This window comes from Nelumbo lutea, chromosome 4 (assembly GCF_056320005.1).
Source record: "Nelumbo lutea isolate HS-2025 chromosome 4, American lotus-T2T, whole genome shotgun sequence".
Classification (NCBI taxonomy): domain Eukaryota; kingdom Viridiplantae; phylum Streptophyta; class Magnoliopsida; order Proteales; family Nelumbonaceae; genus Nelumbo; species Nelumbo lutea.
Window position 1 is genome coordinate 10,200,410 of NC_142687.1, and position 27,908 is coordinate 10,228,317.

The 27,908-nt window shown below is 38.7% G+C and overlaps 1 protein-coding gene and 1 long non-coding RNA gene across 3 annotated transcripts; one reads left to right on the forward strand and one right to left on the reverse strand.

The window, feature by feature from the left end:
• The first annotated feature begins 7,381 nt into the window (after nt 1-7,381).
• On the forward strand, nt 7,382-8,668 carry LOC148853845 (uncharacterized). The gene is made up of 2 exons (XR_016112909.1): nt 7,382-7,678; nt 7,884-8,668. It is a non-coding gene; the product is annotated as an uncharacterized LOC148853845 (long non-coding RNA).
• A 12,485-nt stretch (nt 8,669-21,153) lies between these two features.
• On the reverse strand, nt 21,154-27,622 carry LOC148853846 (protein CLAVATA3 INSENSITIVE RECEPTOR KINASE 1-like). 2 transcript variants are annotated; one of them, XM_088986818.1, is made up of 11 exons: nt 26,374-27,622; nt 25,866-25,998; nt 25,666-25,737; nt 25,344-25,487; nt 25,000-25,071; nt 24,831-24,890; nt 24,643-24,740; nt 24,374-24,523; nt 23,276-23,617; nt 22,389-22,780; nt 21,154-21,647 (listed from the first exon to the last, which is right to left on the reverse strand). In XM_088986818.1, exons 1-11 carry the CDS (start codon nt 26,471-26,473, stop codon nt 21,330-21,332), a joined length of 1,881 nt encoding a protein of 626 aa, XP_088842944.1. In that variant the 5' UTR covers nt 26,474-27,622; the 3' UTR covers nt 21,154-21,329. The 2 variants fall into 2 exon arrangements, with proteins under 2 accessions (XP_088842944.1, XP_088842946.1); XM_088986820.1 differs by lacking the exons at nt 24,831-24,890; nt 25,000-25,071 and having other exon boundaries at nt 26,374-27,464.
• Between the last annotated feature and the right edge of the window lie 286 nt (nt 27,623-27,908).

The following is a 27,908-nucleotide window of genomic DNA, read 5'->3' on the forward strand; positions in this document are numbered from 1 at the left end:
CAAATACAAATATATAGAGTGTAAATTCTTCTATTTTGTATGTATTTAAACTATACATATTTATATTTATACTCTTTGCAAATTAAGATAAAAAACTCCTAATCAAAAAACTTTTTTAATTATTACTTCTACTATAAACAAATATAAATTTAACTTATCAAAGCCAAACCAATTATACGGTTTCCCAATGCACGGCTGCGAAGCAATATGAGAGCGGTCCTGAAAGAACCAAATCCGATCTCCTTCGGGCAGTCATTAGTCATTCATTACACACCGAAGTTGTTATTGGCATTGTGTGTTCACACCTTAATATGAATTCATTTATTCTCCCTTTCTTAGTTTGTTATTTAATCCATAAAATCAGTGTTTTATGATTTTTCTCTACCAACGCCAGCTAGGAACACGATATCTTAATTCCTAGAAGACCCTTGTAATATTTATACAGTTACCTTTACTTAATTCATGTATTTAATGTTACGTAAATGCCCTTATCTTCTGCTTAAAACTACAAAAGTATACATACTTAACATGATATTCTTGAGTAAGTTAAAAGAAAGGTCAGAAATCTTGGTGAGATCATAAAAAGAAATTTTGGAAAGATATAACAAAAGCAAAAAAGAAATCTTTGCATTAAATTCCGCTGCCATAGACTATAGTCATCCGATAAGGTTGAATTTTGGCAAATACAATATAAGAACAGTAAGCAAAACAGAAAAGCAACAGTAAAACAACTAGCTAGTGTGTTTGCTCATAACTATTGGGCTGCAGTTCTAATAATGACATATCTTTTGGGAGAAGGTTATATAGAATCTGAAATTTGAAAGGAAAAAAAAAAATCTTTGAGACGAGATGGCTAAAGATATCATATCAAAACATAAAAAGCACATATGCGAGAGGACCAAAAGAAGTTACAGATAGTTTGTCTCCTGCGGGTCAGAGACATGAGAAACCAGCCACACCCAACCCAAAAGAGATTGGGCAGTCCTGAGTCCTGACACGGGAAAAGAGCCCAACCAGGGTGGCTAGGCTCAAGAGATTTTGCCTCAACAAGGCAAATTTGGATCGTCAAAGTAATGGTAATTGTTGTTTTTTTGGGGTATCCAACAGTTGACCCATCCGAAGAAAGAACAATAAAAACCAAATTGTACCCAACCGCTTTGTGAAGTACAAAATGGGCCTCTTTATTGTGCACGTGGAGTAAACATCAGGCCGCTTTCCTTTAACTTTCTGTTATTTTCTGTTTCTGCAACAGCCAAACCAAGAGAGTGGACGAGAGGCTGGAATTGCATCAGCGGACCATTTCTGTGTATTGAACTGGGCTAGGGTACCGTTAGAAGCCCAACGGATGCACTTGTTCAACACGGCCCGTTAGTGGAGTTTCTGCTGGGTCTGGGCTGCGAGTTCGGTTCTGCTGAGACTAAAGTGAAAACCATCCGAACACAAGTCATGTATGTTGACACCTTCATGGTACTTCTCTGGAGTACTCCAGATCTGCTAGTCCTTGAAAAAGTAATGTTGTGTTTGGCATTATTGCTGTTTTTTAGGAGTTCAAATCAGTTCCCACCAGATTACCCCCAACAACGTCCCACAGCAGATTCCCACTGTGTATTGTGAATATCTCCTGATGATGGCATCATCACTTCTGGTACCATCATCAGGAGATATTCCCAATAAACAGCTTAAATGTGCTGTGGGACGTTTTTTAGTTGAAATGTTTTGGATTGATCAATATAAATTACTGTGAGAGATTTTTTTTCCTAATATTTTGTATGTACTTGTACTGTATATATTTTTATTTCTACTCCTTCCAAACCAAGTCTCGATGATCAATCCAATTCATGCATTTTTCTTGCTAAAATTATTCTCATATCCCATGTGACAATACATATTTTTTATTTATTTATTTATTTGTATTTCTCAACCAATGCATAAACAACAATGATACTAAATAAAACCAAAATAATTGTTCTGAGATGTTTATTTACCAAAACAGGGTAAATTACAACGCCCCGCCATGGTAGTATAGGGTTAATGACAATTATCCCCATGAACATTTATGTGCATCAAAGGCCCACCTAAACTTTCATTTTGTGACAAATACGCCTAGTTGTTAAGTCAAATGATTGAATGCATTAAATTACCAAAATACCTGCCTAAATGTTTTCTTGTTTTCTTATCTTCTTATTTGGCTATTTTCTCTTAAACCCTAATTGACCTCAAAATACCTCCATTTTCTACAAATGAAACCAGTTAAAATAACAAGAATTATTTCACTGACATAGAAAAACAAGCTTCTTAAATTCTTGTTTCACTTCATTGATATGAATGTCTCTCTTCATCTTAAAATATAAAACTTATCCACTCCTTTCTCCAATAAATCAAGAAAAAAAAAAACAAAAAACAAAACCTTGAATTTATATCCATCAGAAAAAACCACTACCATTTCATTTGAATATTGAATCTAACCATAAATTTACAAGGATCTATTAGAACAATCAAGAGGACTTCAATATCATTTTTAGAAATTTAACCAAATCATAAACCATACAAATAAATAGAAAAATGATAGTTTAGGAATTGAAAAAAATTTATATAGTTGAATGAGATTTTTTTTTTTTCAACTTAACTAACGAAACTCCTTAGAAAGGGATATTTATCACAAAATGAAAAATTCAGAGATAATTGTAATTAACCCCATAATACAAGGGATTCTTTGTAATTTACTTCCGCCCCCACACCCAAAAAAAAAAAAATAAATAAATAAAATTGTTACAAGATCTATGAAGCTCGCATGCACAACCTTGAACCATAACCTTTGCTTTTATTAGTGTGTAAGGAAAAGTAATAGGATTGCTGATTACATGTGAAAGACGTATAATTTCCTGTCCGTAGGCAACTGAATTATTTGTTGGAAATTGGAATACTGCATAAGGGTCCCAAGCTCCCAATTCATGGATTCGACTCGAGCCTTGCTAAATCCCATTCCAAAATCAAATTAATAAATTAATGAATTAATAAATAAGAAGAAAAAAGAAAGAATCAGATTCTCAATCCGCCAAAGATGTTGCCTATTGTCATCACTCCATCAACCATCACCCTCAGCCTTAGACCCAGTACTGGAGAATAATGCACGTACAACAACAATTGGATCTCCTTTTGCAGTTTGCACTTAACACAATGAACCCTAAATCATATATACTTTGTCTTACCTTAAGCATAGAAAAACAACAAATTATGCCTAAAAAACAACCCCCAAAAACCGTATACACTGTACAGCTATCCTCGTCAACATTAAGTACCTGACACGTCATTTAGTTCCTCGTGAGGATAAACCGATCGACACAAATCGCCAGTATCACGTGACAGCAAATTGACGTGTTATATCATGATTGGTCTACTGTTTCCAGTAACACTCTAGTCTCTAGACATTTAGACAATACAACAATGAAAGTATGAAACACCAAAATTCGGTACCGGGCCCATTCTGTACCTTGTAGGCGAGATCGGCTCAGGGCAAATCTGTGCCCACACCCTTTTAACCAATGTTTTTGAATCATCTTCGATCCAAATGGTCAGATCGTTCAGTTTGAAAATCGTCTAAGCAATCGATTTCGCTTTACTCTTAATTTGTTTTTGAGTAAAAAATCGTTGAATTCTAAAAAAAAAAATTTGATTTGAACGGTTGAATCATCGATTCATAGTTTAAAAAAATTGCAAAGAAGAAAGAAGCGCATGAACTCTGATGTAAGATCTAGTCTGAAACACGAATTGGGATCTGAGATCCAACACACCGTTGCCATGTAAATAAAACCTACCTGTACAAATAAGTTGGGCCCCAGTGGGCCCGAAACGAACTTGCCATGTGAAAGATTCAGGGTTGTTTAGGTTTCTTCAATGGACAATAGAAAAGGCATGATCAGCAAGCTGAGCCCCACATATATGTATCCATCTATCTTTAACCCGATTCCACCATTCAACAAAGAACTTCATATCCTTTTATTTTAGGGGTGAGCATTGGCCAATCTTGAGTTGGGTGGTTCTATATCCAGATCTGGATGGTTAAGAAATGGGCTCTAAAATTGGCCCAAATTCACCCTCTAGGTTTGAAAGTGAAATCCCAAACCTACCCTTTACCCACTTCCCAGCTGTTCTCGCTTGACACAGCCATGAATCTTCTTTGGTCCCTTAGATCCAATAATAAATCCCACAGGCACAGTAGCAAACAATGATAGGCTGATTTTCATGGAACTGATGCTGAGAGCCCAAGTAATGAACTTGGGTTGGGTCCCCACCGGGGCCATGCTCTGTATTGAGCCAATTCTAGACCCACATTCAGAACCCACTAAGAGTAAGTGGATCACCATGACGCTTCGACTTTGGAAGTTTTCGGGTGCCCTTCAGCTAATGCACCAACTGAAGAAATAAGGCCTTTCTTTAGTCCACTCCAACTCAAAAATCATTTATTAGCAGTAGCAGTTTATTTGTTATTGGGAGGTCTCTGAAAGAAGCCAATTAAAAAAAAAAAGAATGCGACTATTGTGGCCCATCAGTGGAGCAGCCCATTATGGCGAATCATAGAAGTCAATGGTTCTGTTATAGTGTTATTCGATGGTGCAGGTCTGATCGGATAGATACAACCCACGCGCTTTAAGCTTGTAGAGTTGTAGGTGGGATCTCCTACAAGCACGCTATGTTCGACGGGGTCTATTTTGCATTTTTGCTAGATGGAATGAAATTGAAGCGCTTCATTGATTTCTCGAAAATTCTATGGTACTGCAGCCATATTGAAATTTAAATTCCTTGCATCCCAAAACAATGTTAGACTAGATTTTATTTGGTGGAATTGGAATTGGAATTGCTATATAAATATATATGGTGATCAATTTAATGTAGTAAAATAATTTAATTAATTTAGAGGTCTAGAACCGAATACATTGAAGACAGCTATTCTGTATTTATGGAGTAAACCTAATTAAGGAAATTTCGAAATAATCAAAATTTCAAATATGAGAACCAAAACCGATAACTGGATTACCCTAAAACTGAAATAATCAAAATCAAAATTTTTGGTTTCAACTGTAATACTCCTTAGCCCACCTGAACTTTGTTTGGTGATAAACTGTCCCCGATCCTTCCATTAATCATTTCTAAAATTGTAAACCACTTTTGAGACCATTTTACCCTTTTAGTTTAATATATATATATTTATGAAATCTCACATGTTTTCACAACCTTCTTTCAACAAGGTTTACCTTGAGAATGTCTCCAAAATGACCAATTCACTAACACTTTGAACGGCATTTCATCTATTTGATATTTGTTATTATCAACCCATATAATCTTGAATGGAGCAAAGTACTAACATCTACAAGTTCAAAAGGGTCTTTGTTCTATTTTGATATCGAACATATAATTCAAGCAAAAGAAATAACACACAAAATACAAAAAACAAAATGGTAATAAGTTATTATCGGGTCGACGGGCCTAATATTTACAGGCCTCAAAACTGGCCTGAAACGGGTGAGGCCGGTATGACCCGACCAGAGTATCTATCTATAAGCTGTAATTTACTCTAATTAAAAAATAAATAAGTAAATAAATGAATGGTCCATGCATGCAATTGAAGAATGATTACGACAAACATGCTGTCACTTCAATACCTAAAATTCTTAGAAAAGAAGGTCCACTAACTAATCAGAGCAGCAGCAAAAGCATAATAAAGTGGATATAACCTTTGGAAAAAATGAGGCCTGGTAGATCAATGCTCATAGGGATGGCAATCATCCAGTGTAGGTATCCGCCCCTATCGGTCCCATCGAGGATGGGTTTCTGTTTGACGCTCACCTTGGAAGGAGTATAAATATAAATTTGCTTGGTTAGATTCCTCACAGCCCTCCTCTAATTTGACTATCGGAGTCTTTGCCCTTAGGATAGCTCTTACGGCCTCTGACACCATCATCTTTATGACCTACTGGACTCGAACACTAGAAAATTACGTTGTTACCCTCGACTCTGTATTTAACAACAACAGATTTTAAACTCATTCCGCACTATCCATGTGAGCAAAGAGGATAAGGTCAGGGGGGATTTTGCATTTTTATGTGCCAAAGTTTGAATTCCCACTACCTAAATTGTTCTTATAGAGTTCGGGATTGATGGGTGAGTGGGTGTGCATGGACTCTATGTAATAAGGTTGCTAGAGAGGGTTAGAGAAACAGACATCTTGGTGGCATTCCATAATAAGCCATGCTGAGGAGATGGATTAGTGATTTAATTTAATTTAGAGGTCAGCACAGCTGTAGTAATGTAGAATGAAGCTTGATGTCATGCTAGCAATAATATTCTGATAGCTCTTCTGGTTTGAAGTTAAAGAAAAAAAAAGGTGATGGACCTTCCTCATAAAGTTGCGAAAAGATTCGGGTAGTTGGTCTTATCTCGATAGCTTAAGACGAATCTCTGAAATCGATTTCTTTGGGAATATAATCGCCAACATTCAAGATTCGCATTCGCTCTTCTGCAAATTCTTTATATGGGATTAGCGGATTCGTTAGCATGAAAGGGAGAGCATCCATCATTCTATATTGGGAATGATTCCAGATTCTCCCGAATAATCGATCTTCCTTTCTGCTTCTCGTTTATTTATTTATTTATATTTTATAAAGCTTTTTGTCTGAAAATCCCATATCGAAGCTCGGAGGTACAGTATTTACAGTTGACACATCCAAAGAGAATACTAACTTAGAGTTGTAAAAAGACGAGTAATTAATGATGAATATGGTTATGGTTCTGAGCAGAGCGACCAGAAGACCTGGATAATTGATTCAAGACCGATCCGATTCAATTGATATCAGGCTATCAGCGTATATTTGACTAATTATTACAACATAAAAATTTTCTTTGAACCGATCTGCTCCCAGTTCCTACATCAACCTTACAAATATAAAAAGCTCTTTTTCCTCATCGTTGTTAACAGGAGGATGACATGAACAAGTAAAGCAACTGGGCTGGGAAAAGTGAGATTCTCAGAAACATGGAAGTGATGGGTGTTTGATTGTTTGTCTGTTTCCATTAAAGAAAGAAAAGGAAAACATGAGTAGTGGATGGTTCAAGTGTAAACAGTTGGGTGCATTTATGAGGAGGAGGCCACCGCCATTTGCCAAGAATCCATTAGAGACTTGAATGGTTGAAAGAAAGAATGAAAGAGAATTGACAGTAATCGTTTAAAAATTCAAATTCAAACCCAACACATCAAATCATGAACTACCATCCCCTCACTTCACGACAAGTAGCCAGCAACTTGGCTTGGTGGCACGCTTTTCTACCTTTTCTTTTTCTTTCCTTATTCTATCTGTAGATAATGGCAATAGGACATGAATGGAGAGGATTCTGTATTTCTGTAGAGAGATAATAATTATACTGTACAACTGGGGCTTGGTTCCGGGCACCCAGTTCGATCCGAATGAAGGTGGAGTATCAAGTATCATGTATCAACTATCAACAGGGCCTAGCTCTGACTGTAATCTGTAGGAGGGTAGACGGGATTAGTGCAGAATAAGGAGTAGAGAAAAGGTTGTTGATAAGAACGAGTTAGTGGATGTGGATCCACTGATGACTGATGCAACGCCAAAAGAAGAGAAGACTCCCAACCACACTAAAAAAGAAATGCACCAGGAGAAAAGTAGCTCCTGCACTCCCTTCTTTTTTAAATTGATGTCACAGAATGAGATTTTGTATGCACCATCTTATGTTTAACATTACCACATTGCCCTTTTTATGAATTCATCGTAGATTTACTTTGTTTGATGCAAATCAGAGGTACGTGAAGGTAAATTTGGAAAAACTGCTGTTCTGGGATTAATCTCTGCTCTCAAATCTTTCGCCAGATATGATCCAGAATGAACATGGAATTGAAGGGTGCTCCAGTCTAGAGCTGCAAAATGAGGGGCATTATGGGGATATCAAGTTGTTAAGTTGATGCCCATTCCGATCTACAGTTCCAACATCTACGATCTATCAGCTATTTAAAACCCATAACCAGAATCCAACTTCTCCAACTTGTATTTGCGCTGGATCATTCTCTTATTGAAGTAAGAGAGGGGGGGGGGGGGTTCATCTCAGCATACAAATCTGAACAGTTAGTGTGTTCTTGGCTTCTGGGAAGCAATGGAATTCTTGTGCTGGCAGGAATCTATACATGGGTCTTGATGAAAAGGATGATGGAGGTTGGAGTACTGAGGGGAATTCAAATACACCCTCCTCCAATCTTCTGTCAATTTGTATATGTTTCTGGGCCATCAGCTCCTGCACTCTATTCCCTTGATTTCCTCAAGAACACCATCGACCATCGTCAAATCAAACTTAGGATGAAGGTGTCTAGAGACTAGAGCAGCAGCTTTATTGGCTTGAGGCATAGCACAAACCGGCAAGTCACGAAACGGCAATGGCGGCTCAGATGACTCCATGAAACGGGTCGCTCTGGTTTCCTTTTTCTCTTTCTATTTTGCATTTACTGCTTGATGTAGTTCTTGTACGAGGAAGTAATAAGAGATTATTTTCTTGCTCTTTTGGAGCCTCACTCCAGATTGATATGGTGTTTGACGTGTTATGTGTGTGAAATAATAACTCGGCCAGCATATATGTTTTCTGGTCATCCTTTCTCTGCTATAAATTATAATCCAGTAGCCTATGAATGGAACCTTCAAACTGATACCTCTCTCTCTCTCTCTCTCTCTCTCTCTCTCTCTCTCTCTAACTGCATGCAGAAGGCAACCCATAAGAGTTGGGAACTGAACTGGGAAGTGAAGTGGTGTGCTGGAAATTGCAGGTAAGAATGCAATAATAAAGCCACATGAAAACATTATAAAATCAAGGGATTCAGCAACCCAGTTCAGTCTGGTTGGCAGCTGGGATCTAATACACACACTAGACATGGCAGAAGAATTGAAGAAGGAAGTGTGGAATCACCGGCTGGCCCGCAGCGCTATATTCATCCTACTCCTTGGTTGGCTCCCCAATTTATAACACGTGACAAAGTCCTAGGTCTGGCCAGTGTTTTCATTTTCACTACTGGAATCGAAATCCATGAAAATTTCTGCAAACGCCCAATTTATAAACGTTGCTTCTTGCTTGTTATTCAGCTTCCGAAATCCCAACACAACCAGCATGCATTTCCTAAAGCATATGCTTTCAATACCTCTGGGTCTGGGATTCTGTTTGCCGGGTTGGTTGCTGTTATCAAACAGCTAGCTCTCGTCATTTGCTATGTATATATGCCAAGGTGAATCAAGGGTAACTTCTACTTCAAGAGTTTCAGCAAGTGTCGTTCTCCATAGATTAATTTCTCAGTCCGCCATGGACATGGGCAATGGTGTTTTGATGATAGTGATTAGTAGCAACTGGCAAAATATCCGGATTGAATTTGTTCGTGGCTTTTATCTTCATTTTGATTTGATTTGGTTTCTTCTTTTTTTTTTTTTTCCGATTAGAAAAATTTATTTGATGATAAAATATTTAGCAGTAAACGCAGTTGGAATAAAGCTTTGCACTTTTCTTTCTAATTTAATAATTTTGGACTCCTCCTCAGCCCTCCCCTTCTATCATCGACACAACCAGTGGGGACGAGATAGGATCTTAAGCCACGTTCCAATTTCGATGCTGTAGTGACGCAAGCACTGGTATCATTCCTTGTGGATCATAAAAGCTATCAGTGGCACGAAAAGAAATGAAAAAAAAAACAAGTCTAAAGAAGCACAGATTGCTTTTCACCTTAGCAAGTTTTGAGTAATGATTTGGTTTCCCTGTTGAAGAAAAATGGTTTACTTGAGTAAATAAAAGGCGTTTAACTTCACTATGAGAACAAGACATTGATCAGAAAAGTCCTCAAACGTTAGAAAGTGGAGTGCTTGCATCCTCCTTTCCCAGTCAACAAGCTAATCGCTCAGACAAGTTTATACCACACCATACATCGGCGTGAAGTGAGAGCAAATATTTTTTCACCACAATGTTATAGGCCAACTTACAGAGAGTAATTAAAAAAGATTAAAACTCTGCATCTGAATCAATCTAATAGCTTGGTAGGTAAACAAAGACACTGTTTTACACATGCTGTGATTGATAAGGAAACATAAAGGGGAAAAAATAAAAGATAAATAAAAGAACAAATTTATGCATCAGGATGGGGATTCATAGACAAGGTGTGATCACAGTATTCATGTTCTCCATGATCCTCGTCCTGCCTTGAGAAGAGAAACATACAGCAACAAATTCCATATATCAAGTACTCATGCAGCCGCCAGTGACAGCAATCTTGATATCTCTTGCTGTAACCCGTTCCATTCTTTATATAGAAGGGTGACCATCCTTTCTGTAACCTGTAAATCTACTGATATTCAGATAAATCGCAAGAGTTCTCATTTATTGTAGCAACTCATTTCATCTTTGATGGGTACTTTCTTAGGTATGTATCTTTGAATATTGGCTCGCTTTCCTTATGGTGATGCCCTACTGAATTCCATTGCCCACCTCTACAAACAGAATAAACTTAGTTTATTTATTGTGTAAATATAGATAACAAGGAACAAGAATTCCCTTTTTCTTCATCTTCTATAGGTATACAAAATATGTTACTTAGAAAATGAACACAACAGATAAAACTTTTGAGGAAACAACATCTTATCTTGAATATAAAAGGGTCTTGACTCTTCAGTAATAGTTATTTTAGATTTCCAACTTCTAGAATTTTTAGGAGTCGTTGCAACATAGAATATGCAGCAGCATAGTTCAATTCAGAAACCACAGGGTTCATTAAATAAAATATATCATAGAAAACCATGTGGAGATGCCCTAATAATGGAACACCTTTGAAGTATGACCTTTTCTGAATTTGGGCGATGGTAAAACCTAATCATCCAACTAGAATTTATAGTTCAGCCAGAAAGCCATTCTAAAAAGACAACCATGCCATTGCTTTTCCTAGTCTTCTAGCATCCAAGAGCCCGCAGCCCACGTTTGGAACAAAAGAGTATTCAAACTTCAATCAACATAGAAAGTAATTCCATGATAAACTGACCACAAGATCATTTTGACAGCACCTCTACACACATACATCTAATGATCTAAGTCTAAAAGGGTGTTCTTTTATTATTCCGCAAATCCTTGGCACAAATATGGTGGTTAACCAGTTTGGATTGTTGATGCAGGAGTCAAAGATTCAAACAAAAATTTCTGAAATTTTTATGCATTGTTATCTTTTTGCACAGTAACAGTATTTTGGCCATTTTATGATCATTTGTGCTATTTGGCATAGTAATTTGATTAGTTTAATATAGTTTAGTTGTCTAAAATTTCTTCTTCATTAAATAAGTAGTTTAGGCTGATGACGCAGTAGTTGGGATGGTCCCTTGGCACCCCTTCAACTAGGAGGCACAGACCAACTGATGGTGACTCGGTAGGGTGGATTATGACTCATGGAAGAGACCTGGGATCAAATCCTGCTGCCACCAGGAATGGGGAGTAAAGGGGATTAAAGGGGATGGGGGATGGTTCATGGGTGACCAAAGAAAAAACACTCGGTGGTGCAGGATCAAACCAATGGAACACAGGCTCTCACGTGCATCCTTCTCTGCCCCACCTCTGATTCCCTTGAAGAAGATGTGTATAGAATACAAAACCAAAAAAAAAAGTAGTTTAAGAGTTATTTAGTTACCTTTGTTGATTGATGCCATCCCAATGCCCACATCACCTTAGGGGCGGCAGCTCCTAAGATAAGGATAAGTCAAGATCCAAGAAAGAGATAAGTAAAGAAGGGATTCAAGATCCATCAAGAACTCAAGAATTCAAGATAATCAAGAATTCCAGAGATCAAGATAATCCAGACTTCCTAGATTCATGCATGGAGATCGGACGGTGAAGATCATGGCAAAGAATCCGATCCTATCCAGATTAGATGTTTTGATGTCTATTTTAGTTGTTCTTTCCTAGTTATTCTATGATTTCAAGATGTATTGTAAATACTGCTATTGCTTTCAATTAATGGACACTTCAGAATTATTCATCAATCTTAGCCACCTTTTCTCTCTCCTCTAGAGTTTTCTTTTTTTCTTGCTTCGCTAGAAGCTCGCTTTGCCCGATGCTTGCATAGCCAGCCCGGTTTATTGCTTCCACACTGCTTCATTGAAATATGTAACATGGTTGTAATTTTTGTTTTTCTTATTTCTAGCGGTAGAATTGACCACTCCAATGTGAAGGGTGATTCTTGCAGGTGTATGTATTTTATTATTATTTTTTTTTTTTTGAGTGAAAAACATAGTGAATGATATTTGAGTTAACTTGTCTGCATATTATGCTTATTGTGAGTGATTCCCATAAACCCTAGAGTGGTTATATATGGGTGCCTGTTGAGTGATTCCAAATTTTCTTTCTTTTTTTTTTTTTTTTGAGAAAAGGAAACTTTCATTAAAAGAGGGAAGGATATATAAGATGAATATGAGAATGATCAATCAGAAGCAAAACAAAAAAACGAAACAAAAAGCCTTCTCAACCCATTACAGAGGAAGCTCTATATTGCTGTACAAAAAGTCCCTGCCCACCCCACCCCAGATTTCGCAAGAGCATCTGCTACTGAGTTCAAATTCCTTGGAATCCACCTGAAGACACAATGGATCTGAGATTCAATAACCCTGATTTCATTGATCTGATGAGAGAATCTCCATGGCCCCTCCTGCTGATTTAACATCCAGCTTATGACCACCTTTGAATCACCTTCCACCATAACCGAAGAGATGTTCAAGGATTTTACACATCTCAGCCCCTTCAACAAGGTTACCTCAGCTTCAGCCTCGCCAAGGATTTTGCACATCCAGCTTTCTTTTCCTTTCTCTGTGTATCTTCTCTCAACTTTTGCAAGCAACTATTACAACTATTAACAATCCACAATTTCTACTGAAATTAATCCAAGCATGTTTTTTTTTTTTTTATGGTTTAGATCTAAAATTGAAAATTTCCATTTCATCCTTTTTGCCAAACAATCTCCAATTGTTCTTATATTTGGTGGCCTCCCATAACTTTTCATCATCTTTCATCCTACCAAGTTCATCCCAAAACTCCATTCAAAAACCTAGTTCTAGGAAATTTGGCAATTTTTTCTTAATAGGGAATTTTCTGTCCGTTCGTGAAAAATATGCTCAAGATGACTTCCAATTAGATCAATCTATAACATCCACCATTATAAATTCGCCCACAAATTTTCATTTGAAAAAAACAATCAATCTCCACATAATTATTTCTTTTGATTTTTTAAATTTTCCACATTCTTAGGAGAATTACTGGTTTTACACAAAACCTTTTTCAACCCCATCTAATCTTTAGTCATTAAAGTATCCCTAAACCCTGTTCTAGCCATTCAATATATAAGACTACCATAATACCATGAGGTATATTACCAAATATAACCTACATCCCTAAACCCTGTTTCCCATCGAAAGGTGAGATCCCCAATAAGACCAAAATCTGGTCCAATGTTATATTTCAAGCATGGAAATGATCAATTGAATAAGAGATTTTACATGTAAATTACTGATTGAATACACACACATACCCCCTTATATCTCAGTCCTTTACCTGAAATGGGTGACTTAATATCCTCTCAAGAAAACCTGAGTTCTGTTGGCATCAATATTCATGGTAACCCAACTTGCCCAAGTGGTAAATGCCTTCTTGTATGCTTCCATGGCCTTGAGTTTGGGGTATACATACTTACGCTCTTGGTAATAATCTTCCCTGTACAAACCTTTTGCTTCCAAATAAGACGCAGATAAATTCTGAAGTTCTTTTTATACCTTTTGCTTTTTCCTGATAGTCAACTAAAGAAGTTAATTTTATGTAATTTCTTTTCCTCGATAGGTTTTTGATGTACCTATTTCTGGTCAGTATCATTTTTTGGCTAAGTACATCGTCATCTTGTCTGCTCCCAAGTGGTTGATGACTCAGAGACTGAAGTAGAGCTCCCTAGTGTAGCGCAACCCAGCTGCTCCCTACAGGAGATATCTGCTCATCTTTGTAGACGACGGACCTGGTTGTTCTACAAGAGATGAATCAAAGAACCCGGGGGTGTTTACCCAGCGGGGTCGCTCCGATGCTTAAGTTAACACTTAGTTGCGAACTTGAAGATGATATTATAGAATGAGAGACCTAGAGAGCAGAGATTACCCATCTCCTTCTTTTTGCCCTTGGGGGGTGAGGCCTTTATATACTGGAGTCCTCATGGGTTTGGTGGAGCAGTTCCTGGATTCCCGTTGTGATGGGATCCGTTTTAGTGTTAGGTGGGGATAATGCCACCAACCGGTAAGGTTGCCCATCTCTGCCTAAATCGGGAAGTGGGTGAGCTAATATAGCCGTTACAAGGTACGATCTCTGAAGACACAGAGTATGGTGACGAGATCCTCGGGGTTGCCATGCGGTAGTCGGTCTGACTAGGAGGCGAGCTGCCCGTAAGGTGTCAGGCTGCCTGGTGGCGAGCTGCCTGTGAGGTGCCAAGCCGCCTAGGTGTCTAGCTGCCTGTTAGGTGCCGGGCTGACCAGGTGTCGAGCTGACCAGGTGTCGAGCTGCCTGTGAGGTGTCGAGCTACTTGTAAGGTGCCGGGCCAACCAGGTGTCGAGCTGCCTGTGAGGTGTCGGGTTGTCTGTAAGTGCCAGGCTGCTTCGTGGCGAGCTGCCTGTAAGTGCTAGGCTGCTTCATGGCAAGCTTCCTAGTGGTGAGCTACCTGTAAGTTCTAGACTATCATAATGTCATTGGAGGGCCAAATCCGCCCTCATCATTTTTCCCCCACTCCCGAGCTGAAAATAACTCGGCAAAGGGAGTAGATTTCTCCTTTTGGCCCGGAATTCGATGAGTCATAAGCGCCGATTCAATTCCCTAGGCTCTGGGAGCTACTTGAAAGCGAGCTACCTGCAAGGTGCCGAGGTCTCTGCCAATTTGGTACTTTAGCCCTTAGACTCTGTGAGCGACTTATAGTCCACTTTTGTTGATTTTGTCCATGCCAAAGAGATGATTATGTCTTATGTGCCCATGCCAAGGAGGCGATTGGGACTAGCTCACCCATGCCGAAGAGGCGACTCGGTCTTAAGTGCCCATGCCAAGGAGGCGACTGAGACTAGCTCACTCATGCCGAAGAGGCGACTGGGTCTGTGATAAGGAAGTCTTTTATTAGTTCGTCAGTTCGCGCCTAGGCCAAGCCGCCAGATTGACGCCCACGCCAAGTCAGCGCAAGTGTTGGGCTGTCAGGCCGCGCGCAGGTCACTAGGTCGCGCCAGGCCGCACGCAGGTCGCTAGGCCGCCAGGTGGGCGCCTTAGAGCTATGATTGCGCTGCATCAGCCTTGTAATGCCGGTCATCCACTCCTACAAGAAGCTACTAGGAGCTCAACCTTCGAAGGCAGCACTACTAACTTTAGGTCGTCAGCTCACACGGGAGCCTTGGAAGGCTCGACTAGCAAGGGCGCCCATGTAGTCTGTTGGCCGCCAACTCCCATAGAAGCCACGAAGAGCTCATCTTTGTAAAGGGGACCTCGCGAAGAGGACTCATGAGGTTTTATCAAAATTGAAAGTAAAATTGGTAGAGCTGTTTAGTCTGTTAGCTCCCTACATAGTCTTTGATTTCATAAAAAATGGAAACTATAAAACGAGAGTTATATTTTCTAAAAAGTGAGGACTTAGCTTTTTGTAGGATGAGAACTTAGCTTTTTGTAGCATAATTCCCACATATGGCGCCAATCGTTGTACCGATTTTTGGTTACGTATCATATTTTGGCTAATTACCTCGTCATCTCGTCTGCTCCCAAGTGGCCGATGACTCAAAGGCTGAAGTAGATCTCTCTAGTGTAATGCAACCCGGCTGCTCCCTGCAGGAGATGATCTACTCATCTTTGTAGACGGCGGACCTGGTTGATCTGCAAAAGATGAATCAGAGAACCTGGAGGTGTTTACCCGGCGGGGTCGCTCCGATGCTTAAGTTAGCACTTAGTTGCGAGCTTGAAAATGATATTAGAAAATGAGAGAGCTAGAGAGCAGAGATTACCCATCTCCTTCTTTTTGCCCCTGGGGAGTGAGCCCTTTATATACTGGAGTCCTTGTGGGTTTGGTGGAACAGTTCCTGGATTCCCACTGTGATGGGATCTGTTTCCATGTTAGGTGGGGATAATACCACCAACCGGTAAGGTTGCTCATCTCTGTCTGAATCAGGGAGTGGGTGAGCTAAGATAGCCGTTACAAGGTACGACCCCGGAAGAGACGGAGTACGGTGATGAGATCCTCGGGGTTGCCATGCGGTGGTCGGTCTGACTAGGAGGCGAGCTGCCCGTAAGGTGCCAGGCTGCCTGGTGGCGAGCTGCCTGTGAGGTGCCAGGCTGGCCAGGTGCCGAGCTGCCTGTGAGGTGTTGGGCTGTCTGTAAGTGCTAGGCTGCCTATGAGGTGTCGGGTTGTCTATAAGTGTCAGGCTGCTTGGTGGCGAGCTACCTGTAAATGACAGGCTGCTTGGTGGCGAACTGCCTAATGGCAAGCTGCCTGTAAGTGCCAAACTGCTTGATGGCGAACTGCCTATAAGTGACAGGATGTCATAATAATCATTGGAGGGACAAATCCGCCCTCATCATTGGTTTCCATAAAGCTTTAGCTCAATGTGAACTTTCAATAAAATTAAAGATAGAAAGATAGTGCTGTGACAGTTTGTAACAATCCGGAAAATCATATTTATAATAAACAGAGCAATTGAATTCACCCTCAAGATGTCTTTTAATGACTCCATTAGTGGCCTGTATTGAAAACTACAACACCGGCTTCATGGTACATTGATATTGTCCGATCCATCAAATCCAGAAATGGAATCCTCAGAAAATCCGAGGAACAGTTAGTTATATAGTCCTTCAGTACAGAAAATTCATACAAAAATAAACTAATTAGAAGTAGAAATACCAAGTATGTTAAAAAAGATTCTTGCTAATGTGGAAACAAAATCTGGAAAACTTGCCTCATATCTGAATGCATAGAAGCCTTCTGTTTCGAAAATTTTCCCTAAGATCTCATACAGTCGGCTCGTCTGGGAGACTATGACGAAGAGTACATACAAGAGACTCCCACATATTCCTATTCAGAGAGTTCCCCACAAAAACCACTCTTCCCTCTCATTCTTTCGAGAATATGAGTTGCATTCAAGCTGTGATATAGCTATAACAGCACGCAAAACAGATTTAAGAAAGATTGTGTAGCTTAACAGTGCAGGATGGTATGCAAATAGAAAACTTCTTAGACAATGAGTTGGTAAGAAACTCCAAAGAATTCCATCCCTTGAATTAGGGATAATAATTTTCCCCATTCTTTTAATTAAGTAAATTTTGTTTTCTAAAAATAATTTTATTTTAAGCCCTCAATAGGATCTAATTCCCCAAGGATGAAAGGTCATTTTTATCGCTAGTGGGATTAGGATCGAGGAAACTTCAAATCTGTCCCCCCCCACAGAATGCGTCCCAAAAACGTTCCACAGCACATCCCAATTGTGTATTGGGGACATCTTCTAATGACAAGTACGAAGATGTTTTCAGTACACGCTGAGATATGCATGCGGGACGTTTTTAGGCACATTCTGTGGGGGCAGATGTGAACTCGATTGAGGATAGAGATTTGTTTCAAAGTCAAGATTAGGGAGGAAAAGTATGGTTTCCACTCAGAACCTACCCCGTTCTCATTTCTACATGAAACCAATAAAAAAAATCAACTATGAAGCTTAGGTGGTTTTTGGCAATTTCATTTGGGATCTCTTGCCCACTCTAACTCTTCCCACTCTCCCCATGCAATAATATTATGTAGGAAGATGAGATGTTCTCCATGCATGATTGCAATGTTATATGGATAAACGTGACAGAGTTTATGTGGGTAGAATATCCGGACCCTTTTTTGATAAGGTTTTAAAAACCAATCCAAAAATAGAACCACTTTGACCATCGGCTTTAGGTCAAACAGTTTGGCCATTTAGTCCAAACAATCAGCCCATGACATTTTGAAATTAAAAAAATAAAATAATTAAAATAAATATAACCTAAAAACTGTTCTCCGAGTTAAATGGTTTAACAGTTCAAACGTTTTGATCCGTGGTTTGTTAACTAATTCAATGATTTTTGGAAAAATCTGGGCCAGGTAAATAACTCCTGTTCACTCGCAACTAGTTATTCACCACTAGACGCTTGTGTTCGCAGCAGATTCGTTTGAATGCAGCGAGATCATAAAAAGGGTCTATTTATTTAGACACCCCCTCGTAGTTTTACATATTTCTTACAATCTATCTTCTAGTTTGTATTTTATTAAAACAATCCTTATAGTTTGCGATGACTTGTTACCCTTTGGAAACGTCCACATGACTCCTTGAGCAAGTGGAAAATGTGAAAAGGTATGAACGCAAGATTTTTTATTTCAAAAATGCCATAATTTTTGTAGTTCATCCCTTTTCCAAACAAAGTTATAATGTGGGGAGAGGATTCATCTGTTTCCTAAAAGGTTAATAAAAGAATTATTAGGGCTATTTTTTGTAATAAAAGCCTTGGACTAATAGCTCTTCATGTTTTTGGCATGCCTTAAAGTAGGGGTGCCAATTGGAAAGGATTTGGTCCAATCCGATCCAGTCCAATGTGAATTCATTATAAATGGATCAGGTCCAATCCAATCCAATCCAATGAATGTTTTGGACTAATTTGGATCGGTCCAATTCAATGTCTAGACCGTCCAATCTGTTTAAATTCATTTTGATTTAGATTGATTTCAACCCAAATCCAATCCATTGACACATATATTCTTATCATATATCAATAGATCAGATATTCGCTTAATCCAACCCAATCCAATATAAATTTGTTACGGATTGACAAGTCCAATCCAATATGTCTTGTTGGTCCATCCAATCCGTACAAATTGACTCTGAACTAGATGGGGTTCAATCCAAAACTGGTCCATTGACACCCTTAACTTAAAGGGTCATGTGATCAGTCCTATGTGGAAATACAAATGGTTTCCAATGGAGGGTCAATTAAGTAAAATACATGCAAACTATAGGGGTGTTTTAGTAGGGTAAGTTTAAAAAAATATATGAAACTATAAGGGGTGTCTAAAGAAATGACCCTAATGCTCCATTTGAAAGATTACAAATGCGAGTGAGTAGACATGGCAATTGGGTTGGGTGGGTCGGGTTCGGATTGGGTCAAGACACTTCAGGTTGAATTTCGGGTTGGGTTGTCTAATGCTAGACCCTAACCCAAAATGTTCAGGTTAGGGTTGACCTATGGGTCAATTCAGGTCATATTGAAATTTAAAAACATAAAGAAAAAATACATGAAATTTTCCAAAATTAAAGGAATTAACTTTAAAATTCCAAATATAAGAAAAAAAAGCTAGAATATTTAACAATTCAAAGAATAAACAATAATGACTAAAGACTAAATAGAAAAATTAAAGAGTGGAAGCTTCTAACAATGCATAATTAGTCCCAATTAGACCTGATCGCTGACCCATGACCTAACGCAACCCAATTTTTTTTCGGGTTGGGTCGGGTCAAGTCATTCTCCCATTCATGCAGCTAAATATGAGACCCTAATCCTGTTCTTTTGGGCTGGGTTGGGTCAGGTTCGCGGGTTGGATCAACTTTTTGCTAGATCTATGAGTGAGTGCACATACGCACTTTGGTTCAGTATAGCATCCAAACCGAGAGCATATGAACTTTGCACTCAAAGTTAGTTAATGTTAAAAAGGTGTATTTCAATATTGGGGTTCATATTTGCACCCATTACAACAAAATTGGTTTGACAATAAGACTTAGTTTGGAAAGAGTGCAAATGTAAATACATACAAAATAATACAAAATATAAGGTTTTGCATTCTATATATTAGTATTTGTACTCCTTCCAAATCTAAAGTAAATGCCGATACAATTTAACTACGTGTGTCAAGCTTCTATTGGTTGATGAAATATTAATGACTTACAGCTGAGGGGTTCAATGTTTGTGGTGCAGTTTCATTCAGTTTTTGAACCACCATTGACTCAAACGGTCAGACTATTTACTGTTTAAGCAACCGATTCCGTTTTACCCCAAACAAGGTCTCTGGTAAAAAACCGTTGAATTAGTCAAAGACCCATTGATTCAGGTGGTCAAACCATCAACCCCTCGATCCGTTCAATGGTTTTTGACATTTTTATTTTTAATTATTTTTTATTTTGTATCAAAACAAGCCATCTATTCGAATTAGACGGTCGAACTATTGACCTGAAAACTAGTGGCCAAAACGGTTCCATTTCCATGTCATTTTCTAAAAACCATGGTTTCACTAATGAATCCTACTTCCAACTTGCAACAAATAACGAAAGCAAGAGATAGCTTTGAGAGTAGATACACATGTAAATAACCCATGAATTTTAACAAAATCCACCTGATTGGTTAAACACATTTATGATACCTGTTGATTGGTTATAAAATTTCAAGGTTTTTAAAACTGAACTGGACAACGAATTGGTCAGGAGTCCAGTTCCTGGGTCCACCAGTCCGACCGTTTGAACCAAATGGACAGTTCGTTCTGAAAAAAATAAAAAACACCAAAACTGCTGAACGATTCAAACGCCTGGATCACCGGTTTACTAACCAAATCAATGTTTTTGGGCAGCTGACTAAACTTAATGACTTGCCTTACCAGGACGTGACCGGTTACTAGTTTTCCCAGTCCCGTCCAGTCCGGTCCGGTTTTGAAAACCATGCAAAATTTTCAGATCATGTCTTTTTGCACGGCTGTAGGTAGAATTTTTGTGGTTAGGATTTAGGAGATCCGGTTGGCAGCTGACTAAACTTAATGACTTGCCTTACCAGCAGCAATCCAGGTGGCAATCAAACTTCTTTTTTAAGCACGTAAGAAAAAGCAGTGCATCATCGACGATCTTAGCCGTTAAAATATCAAATTTAGATATTGAACTTCTGATTGCACGGTGAGATCAAATGATAATGATCTGCATTGGGATCTAACCAGATTAACTTGTTCAATGACAAGCAGATAAACTTGGCATTCCTTGACTATTTCCCCCAAAAAAAAATCAAGCAAAAGCTCAATCAGGCCAACCAATTTGAGATGGGTAATTACACAACAGAAGAGATTACTTTCCTTTTTGTACAGATGAATACACACATTCAGTTGCTAGGATTATGAACTCAATCATATAATTGCAGTTCAAAAACTCTTCAATTTGGTCATAAGAACCAAAGCCGTGTCTCTAAGCCCAGAGAGTTCCATCTTTTTTTATCATAAGATTAGATTACCTCGGGCCAGAGAGTTCCATTGCTTCTACCACAAGCGAAGATTCCTCTATATAGTCTGAATATCTCTGAGGCAGGTTTTCAGATGATCTCAATCTTGGTGTTTCAGCCCTCTGTGAGGCCTCCCACTTCTCAGCTAAACCATCACCTTCCAACATCCGTAAGACCTCCGACATTTTTGGACGCTGAGAAGGAAGGAATTGTGTACACAAAAGAGCAACCTTAACCATCTCCTCTAACTCAACTCTATCAAAGTTGTTATTCAGACATTTATCCACCATGAGATTGAGCTTTCCCTCCTGATGAAGCTTCTTCACCTGCACAAAATAAAGTAACAACATCAGAGACACTAGAAAGATATCAACTTTGTATATTGGCTCGTTCTAAAGTCCTGGCATAAAATTCTTTTTCGGTTGTAAAGTATTCTTTAGAGTTCTTTCTTGGAGTTCTTCTAGTGCAGAAGTATATCTTCATAGTTAAATCCAAGATCAAGGAGCCCCATCATTAAGAGTGCACAAGGCCAGTCCCAAGGAGCATCACTTGGGGCTTATCCAAATTGGTTCCTCTGAGATTGGTGAACCACCATACCAACCTGTGGCACAGTTTTGGATGGTTTAGATGCTAAAACCTGATCCAACAAAAAATCCACAGCACTGGATATCTGGATTTCCACCATCATAACTATGCTTTACATTTAATCTGGGGAAATTTCGATTTCCCTTAAAGCTCAAGTCTACCACCAGAGCTAGAACAAGAGTTCAGAAGGGCACACATGGTATGGAAGTCGGATCAACCAATCCATAAACAGTCAAAGATTGCAAACCAAGAAGAATAAAGTACATTGTATGGAAAAATCATCCAATTGGATCAAATTTCAGCCCAGGAAGACAAGTGCCAAGAACATGGAATATGAGAATGGAAACTTTAAACCAACAAATAAGTTGGCCGCACCCTTAATACGTATCTGAGAAACCTTCCCTGTGGACAATGGGCATTCCTCCATGATCTCATGCACACACACACACACACACATATATATATAGAGAGAGAGAGAGTACCCAATCAAGCATTACACCTTTCTGGTTCACTGCCCGTCCAAAATCCAGAGCCTTCTGACCTGTAATCAGTTCAAGAAGCAAGATACCAAAACCAAATACATCTGTCTTTTCTGATGATTGACCTGTTGATAAGTACTCAGGAGCTATGTGGCCAACAGTCCCACGGATAGCTGTGGTGACATGAGAATCCCTGTGATCCAAGAGCTTTGCCAATCCAAAATCTCCAACAACCGCTTCAAAATCTTCATCAAGCAGAATGTTGGCTGCTTTCACATCACGGTGAATAATTTTGGGGTCACACTGTTCGTGCAAATAAAGTAGACCTCTAGCAGTCCCTAAAGCTATACTCTTTCGTCTTGACCAATCTAGAGCTGCCTTTCCATGAATATGATCTGGTATGGAAAAACATGTTTCAAACAATCATTGGCTATTGGAATAAACCACCAAAAAATACTATCTCAATAATCTGTTCTGACTTGGTAGTTGAGGAATTGAAAAATCAATTCAAACAATAAAATTATGAAATAATGCAGACCTAGATGACGCAATCTTCTGCTACAAAACTTCACCGAGCCAACTCAGTTACAAGTCACAAATGTAGTTTAGAATTTACTAAAATAGCTGTGCTGTTTATAGAACAAAACGGTGTAAAATTACAGAGAGGTACTCCCTTAAATAAAGAAAATCCTGGCTTCAATGAGTCACTAAATGACATGTTTCAGAGCCAAGTTTTACTATTATGGTTATGGCACATTAAAACAGGTCCCATGATAGCAGAGGACAAAATCAACAAATGGAAAAATATCTGATGTTATCAGATGTTGAAAAGAAGTTCTTGAAAGTTGAGTCCCCAATAGTGTAGTTTTTAATCTAACCAAACCACTCACCTCTTAATCGAGATGCTACACTTCCATTTGACATATAAGGGTAAACCAGGAGCCGTTCATTCTCTGTCATGCAGAACCCACGAAGTCGGAGGAGATTCCGATGGACAGCCAAGCTTATTGTCTCAACTTCTGTCTGGAATTGGACTTCACCACCAGCTGCATTATAATCTTTCAACCTTTTAACAGCCACCAGACTCCCATCTGGCAAACAACCCTTGTAAACAATTCCAGAGCCACCACTTCCTAAAATGTTCTTTGAGTTGAAATGGTTAGTGGCTGATCGGAGTTCCTTAAATGAGTACTTCTTCAAGTGGCCCAAGCACACCTCTGGATCACACTGGTCTGCCATGGAACATTTAAACTGAGAAACTAAGGCACATTATACAACAATACACTGATATGTGCAGAGGAAAATAACTCCTTGCAATAAATGAAATCTTATCAGTGATTCAGTATTGTTAAACATAAACAAACTAATTTAACCAAATAAAAAAAAGGAGTTAAACAGAATGCACAAAAAAAAATCTTATTTAGGAGGGGCATTATAAGTCATGTACATAGTCATCACAATCCAATCCATCATATTCATTTAACAAATTAAGAAAGCAAAAATAATGGCTTTAAATTGCCCGTAATTTATTTGTTAGATCTTGCTCAAACATACTTTTTGCTCTACAAGTTGTCCCAGGCATTCACATGAACACTTCCATGCACACCTTCTGAACCAGATATGTGGCACATTAAGGGCCAGTATTCTTACTGGACTCCACGATATTATGCAACCATGGCTCAATATACAATTGATCAACTACCTCATAGGTAGAAATATATAGCTAAATAGCCAACCAATCAGAAGACCTCAATTTGCCATTTTTACAGTCATACAGCTCACAAAATGTGCAGCCAATGATCAGGACATGGGTTCAGATATAAGTCAGTCAAAGCATATCTAAGGATACCCAATCAGTAATGCGGGCACCAGTTGAAACAGTAGAATCTAGCAAGGAAGATAGATCTGGAAAGACTGCATGTGTTCACATACTAGTACAAGATGTGATCCACGAAAAAAAAAAAACTACAATAGAAATAGGTACTGACCATTAACATCAAAGAAAATCTGCTTGTTGTATCTGTGTCGCCACCAGAGAAGCAGCCCAACAGCAACAATGATGAAAGAAATTAACACAGCACTTACCCCAAATCCAATAGCAAGACGGTGGCTTTTTGCTCCTCCAGAATCTGACTGATCTGGAAAGCCAAAGTTATTTATAGCTTACATATTGGCATACTCAAGTAAGTAATCTTTACAATTATTTAATTGTGCAATACAAATGTATATGTGCTAATTGTGGATTTGTAGGTGCTACCTCTTGGAACATCTGGTGGGAAAGAAAGTGGCTCTGGAGACATGGCAGAACAGTTAATTTTAGTATTTGGCCCACAAAGCAAAGGGTTCCCAATAATCCTGTAGTAGGAAATAAAGATATATAATGTTAAGAATCAACGTAACTTGAAAAGAAAACAAAAACATTATAAGACTGAGAAAAAGGGGTACTTGAAAGTTCTGGCAGATATTTTTGGCAAGGAACCATTTAAATTGTTATAAGAAAGATCCCTACAAGCAAAGTTAACTTAAAATGGTGAATTCACAAGTTTATGGATATATAAAAAAAAACGATTGTAAAGTTAAATATCAAAAGAGTGAGCCAATGATATAGACATACACCAGGGTGAGACCTTCAACATTGGACAGAGACTCAGGGCAGGGTCCAGTAAGGCTGTTGTTACTTAGTCGCCTGACTTGTTCAAAAGTCAAAAAGAAGAGGAAGAGGGGGAAGAAGTAATAACAGTTAGCTTTTGGATAAGAGTGAGTTTAGCATGAAGAAAATAACTATCCAAGGTAGTCTGCTTGTAAGCAAAGAAACATTTCATTATGTTCCTTGATTAAGAGTAAAAGAAATTCTTTAGCCACTTTATTTTCTCAATATGCAATGGATTACTAAAAGCACCTTAAGGTTTAGACTTGTATTGTTAAAAAATTAAAAGTGAAAACGTTCTCCTAACTTACAGATAATCAAGGTTCTTAAGGTCCCCCAGAGAACTTGGTATCACACCACTGAACCTATTGTTTGAGAGGTCAAGTTTCTGTAGCTTCTCCAGCTTTCCTATCTCAGCAGGAATGGGGCCAGATAAGGCATTGTTCTGCAGCGACCTGCATCAAAATACAAGGCTTTCAAGAGTGGTGCTTAGCAAGGATGTTTCCTAAATTTCCCAAACATAATAAAGAAACACAAACAAATCAGCCTCCAAGTCTGAAACCAAGGCAACTAACTTGAAGCATATGATTAAGAGGATGCAACAGAAAAAAAAAAAGGGTAGCTCTAACTTACACCGATTGCAGGTTACTGAGGTTTCCAATTCCTGGAGATAATGTCCCGGACAAACTCTGTCTAGCCAATCCTCTGATGAAAAAAATTGGAGTAAAAAAACAAATGGGTTCCGAGCAAAAATCTGGCTAAAAATCAATGGTTATTTTCTTCTTAGTCATGCATTTGAACCATATAGGAGATGAAATGTTATAGCATCTTACAGAGAAGACACATAGCCATCAGGGGAGCAGGTAATCATCCTCCAGCCACAAGGATCGACGGAAGTACTATCCCAATTATCCAATACGTTATGCGGGTCTCTTAGACCAGTTTTTATGTTCACCAAGGCTTCAACTGCATTTGAATGAAACGAAGAAAAGTGTAAGAACAGATAGGGTGACTCGTATAGTCGTCTTCTTTTCTTTTAGATCCATTTTTACAGGCTGACCAGATGCGGGTAAAAGACTAAATCGGAATTGCACATTACATAACATAAAGCTCAAGCAGTATTAAAGCGGGAAAAGCCTTGGTTGCAGTTTCCCGGTAAAACGTCCGATGACTTAAAACTGGAATCTCATACCAAGGAAACGATTACTCTAGAATCCAGATTGGTTTGCTTGTCAAAGAGCTATCAAAAAGAGAAGTACATCGAGAGAGAGAGAGAGAGAGAGAGAAAGAAGAGAGAGGGGGGAAATAATACAAAATTTAAATAAGAAAGATAATACAGACCTTCATAATTTATTCCAGAAGGTGAAAGAGTAGCAGAGGACTCCTCTATCCAAGACAGAACTAGTAAACCAACTCCCCAGAAAGCTAAACTCCCTTCCATGCTCTGTTTTCAGTGCAGAACTCTACTTACAGCCTTCTCACAACCAGAACCGACATTCTGGCATGAAATCAGATCCAGGCAACCACCATAACAACAGAATAAAGCAATTGGAAATATTGCTTAATTCAAACCAACCTTATGAAAGAGCTCTCACAAGCCCAACCAGATTACCATAAAATGGAAATAGTACTTTCGCCTTCTTATTTCTTGAAACGAACCCAATCAACAGTCTATCACTGTCCATGAACGCGTGCCAGAACCGCCGCTACTCCGTAGGAAAAGCAACCAGACGAAATTCACTCCCATAACCACCATTTGAGCGGGAAACTAACAGAAAGAAAACAACATTCCCAAAGAACTCTTTCATAAAGCTCTCCAGATCAAAGTTGAGATTCAAAAGGCAATCCCAAGAAATCCCGTGCTCAGCTACAAAGAAGCAAGTAAAGAACAATGGTTTCAATCAAACTCCTTAATGTCAGCACCTTTTGGACCGAAAAGAAAGAGAAAAAAAAAGGAATTTTTAGAGATAACAAGCACTCAAGCAAGCAAAACGCCCATCATTTCTGAATTCTGAAATCCTAGAGACTTGATAATGCTGGCTGTGATTTCTATCCGTTTCGATCGATCCCCACATGTTCCGTCTGGGTATAATATTGGTTTTTATCCCTGCCCTCTTCATCCTCTTTGATTCTTTCCCGTATCTTCTTTCATCAAAGAAGCGAACAACACACACTGCCAAACACAGAAAAGCCAATACAAAACGCCAAAGACGACGCAGATACAGATGTTGTACAAGCAAAAATGTAAAAAAGATGTATATTGTATATATATATACAGACACGACGTTACTCTTCAAGATGAAAAGAAAAACAGAGAAAGAAAAAAAGCGGGAATTCTTTCTCCTTCAGTCCTTTCTATTTTTTGCTCATTTGTTGCTGGTTGAGTGATTGGTCATTTGGACAGTTGGACTGAAAGATGAGAGCAGAAGGCCAGAAAGAAAGAACAAATGGTTTGTCAAGAAAACAGGAGAGAGAAAGTACGGAGAGAGAGAGAGAAAGAGAGGGGGGGCAGGTAAAGTTCTTTGGCAGGTCACGTGCTTGGGTTGTCTCAAGCTCTCAGCCTTTGTTGGCTCTTTTTTTTTTTTTTTTCGTTTTTTGGTTTTTCGCTTGAGAAAAATATATGGAGGTGGATAGATATCATTGAGGCCGTCCTAACTCAGTAACTCTAAGATTTTCTGGCTTTCTTCGCATGCTAACATGCGCCGGATGGTAAAGAATAGAAGAAGTAAGCACTTTTTTTCTTTTTTTCTTTTTTTTATACGACCCAACCCATCCAGTCTGTCTGTGAGTACGATATATAAGACATGTTTCAATCCCATCCACGTGGCTTTTAATTAGTGAATATAGATTTGTTTCACTTAAAAATAAAGCGTTTT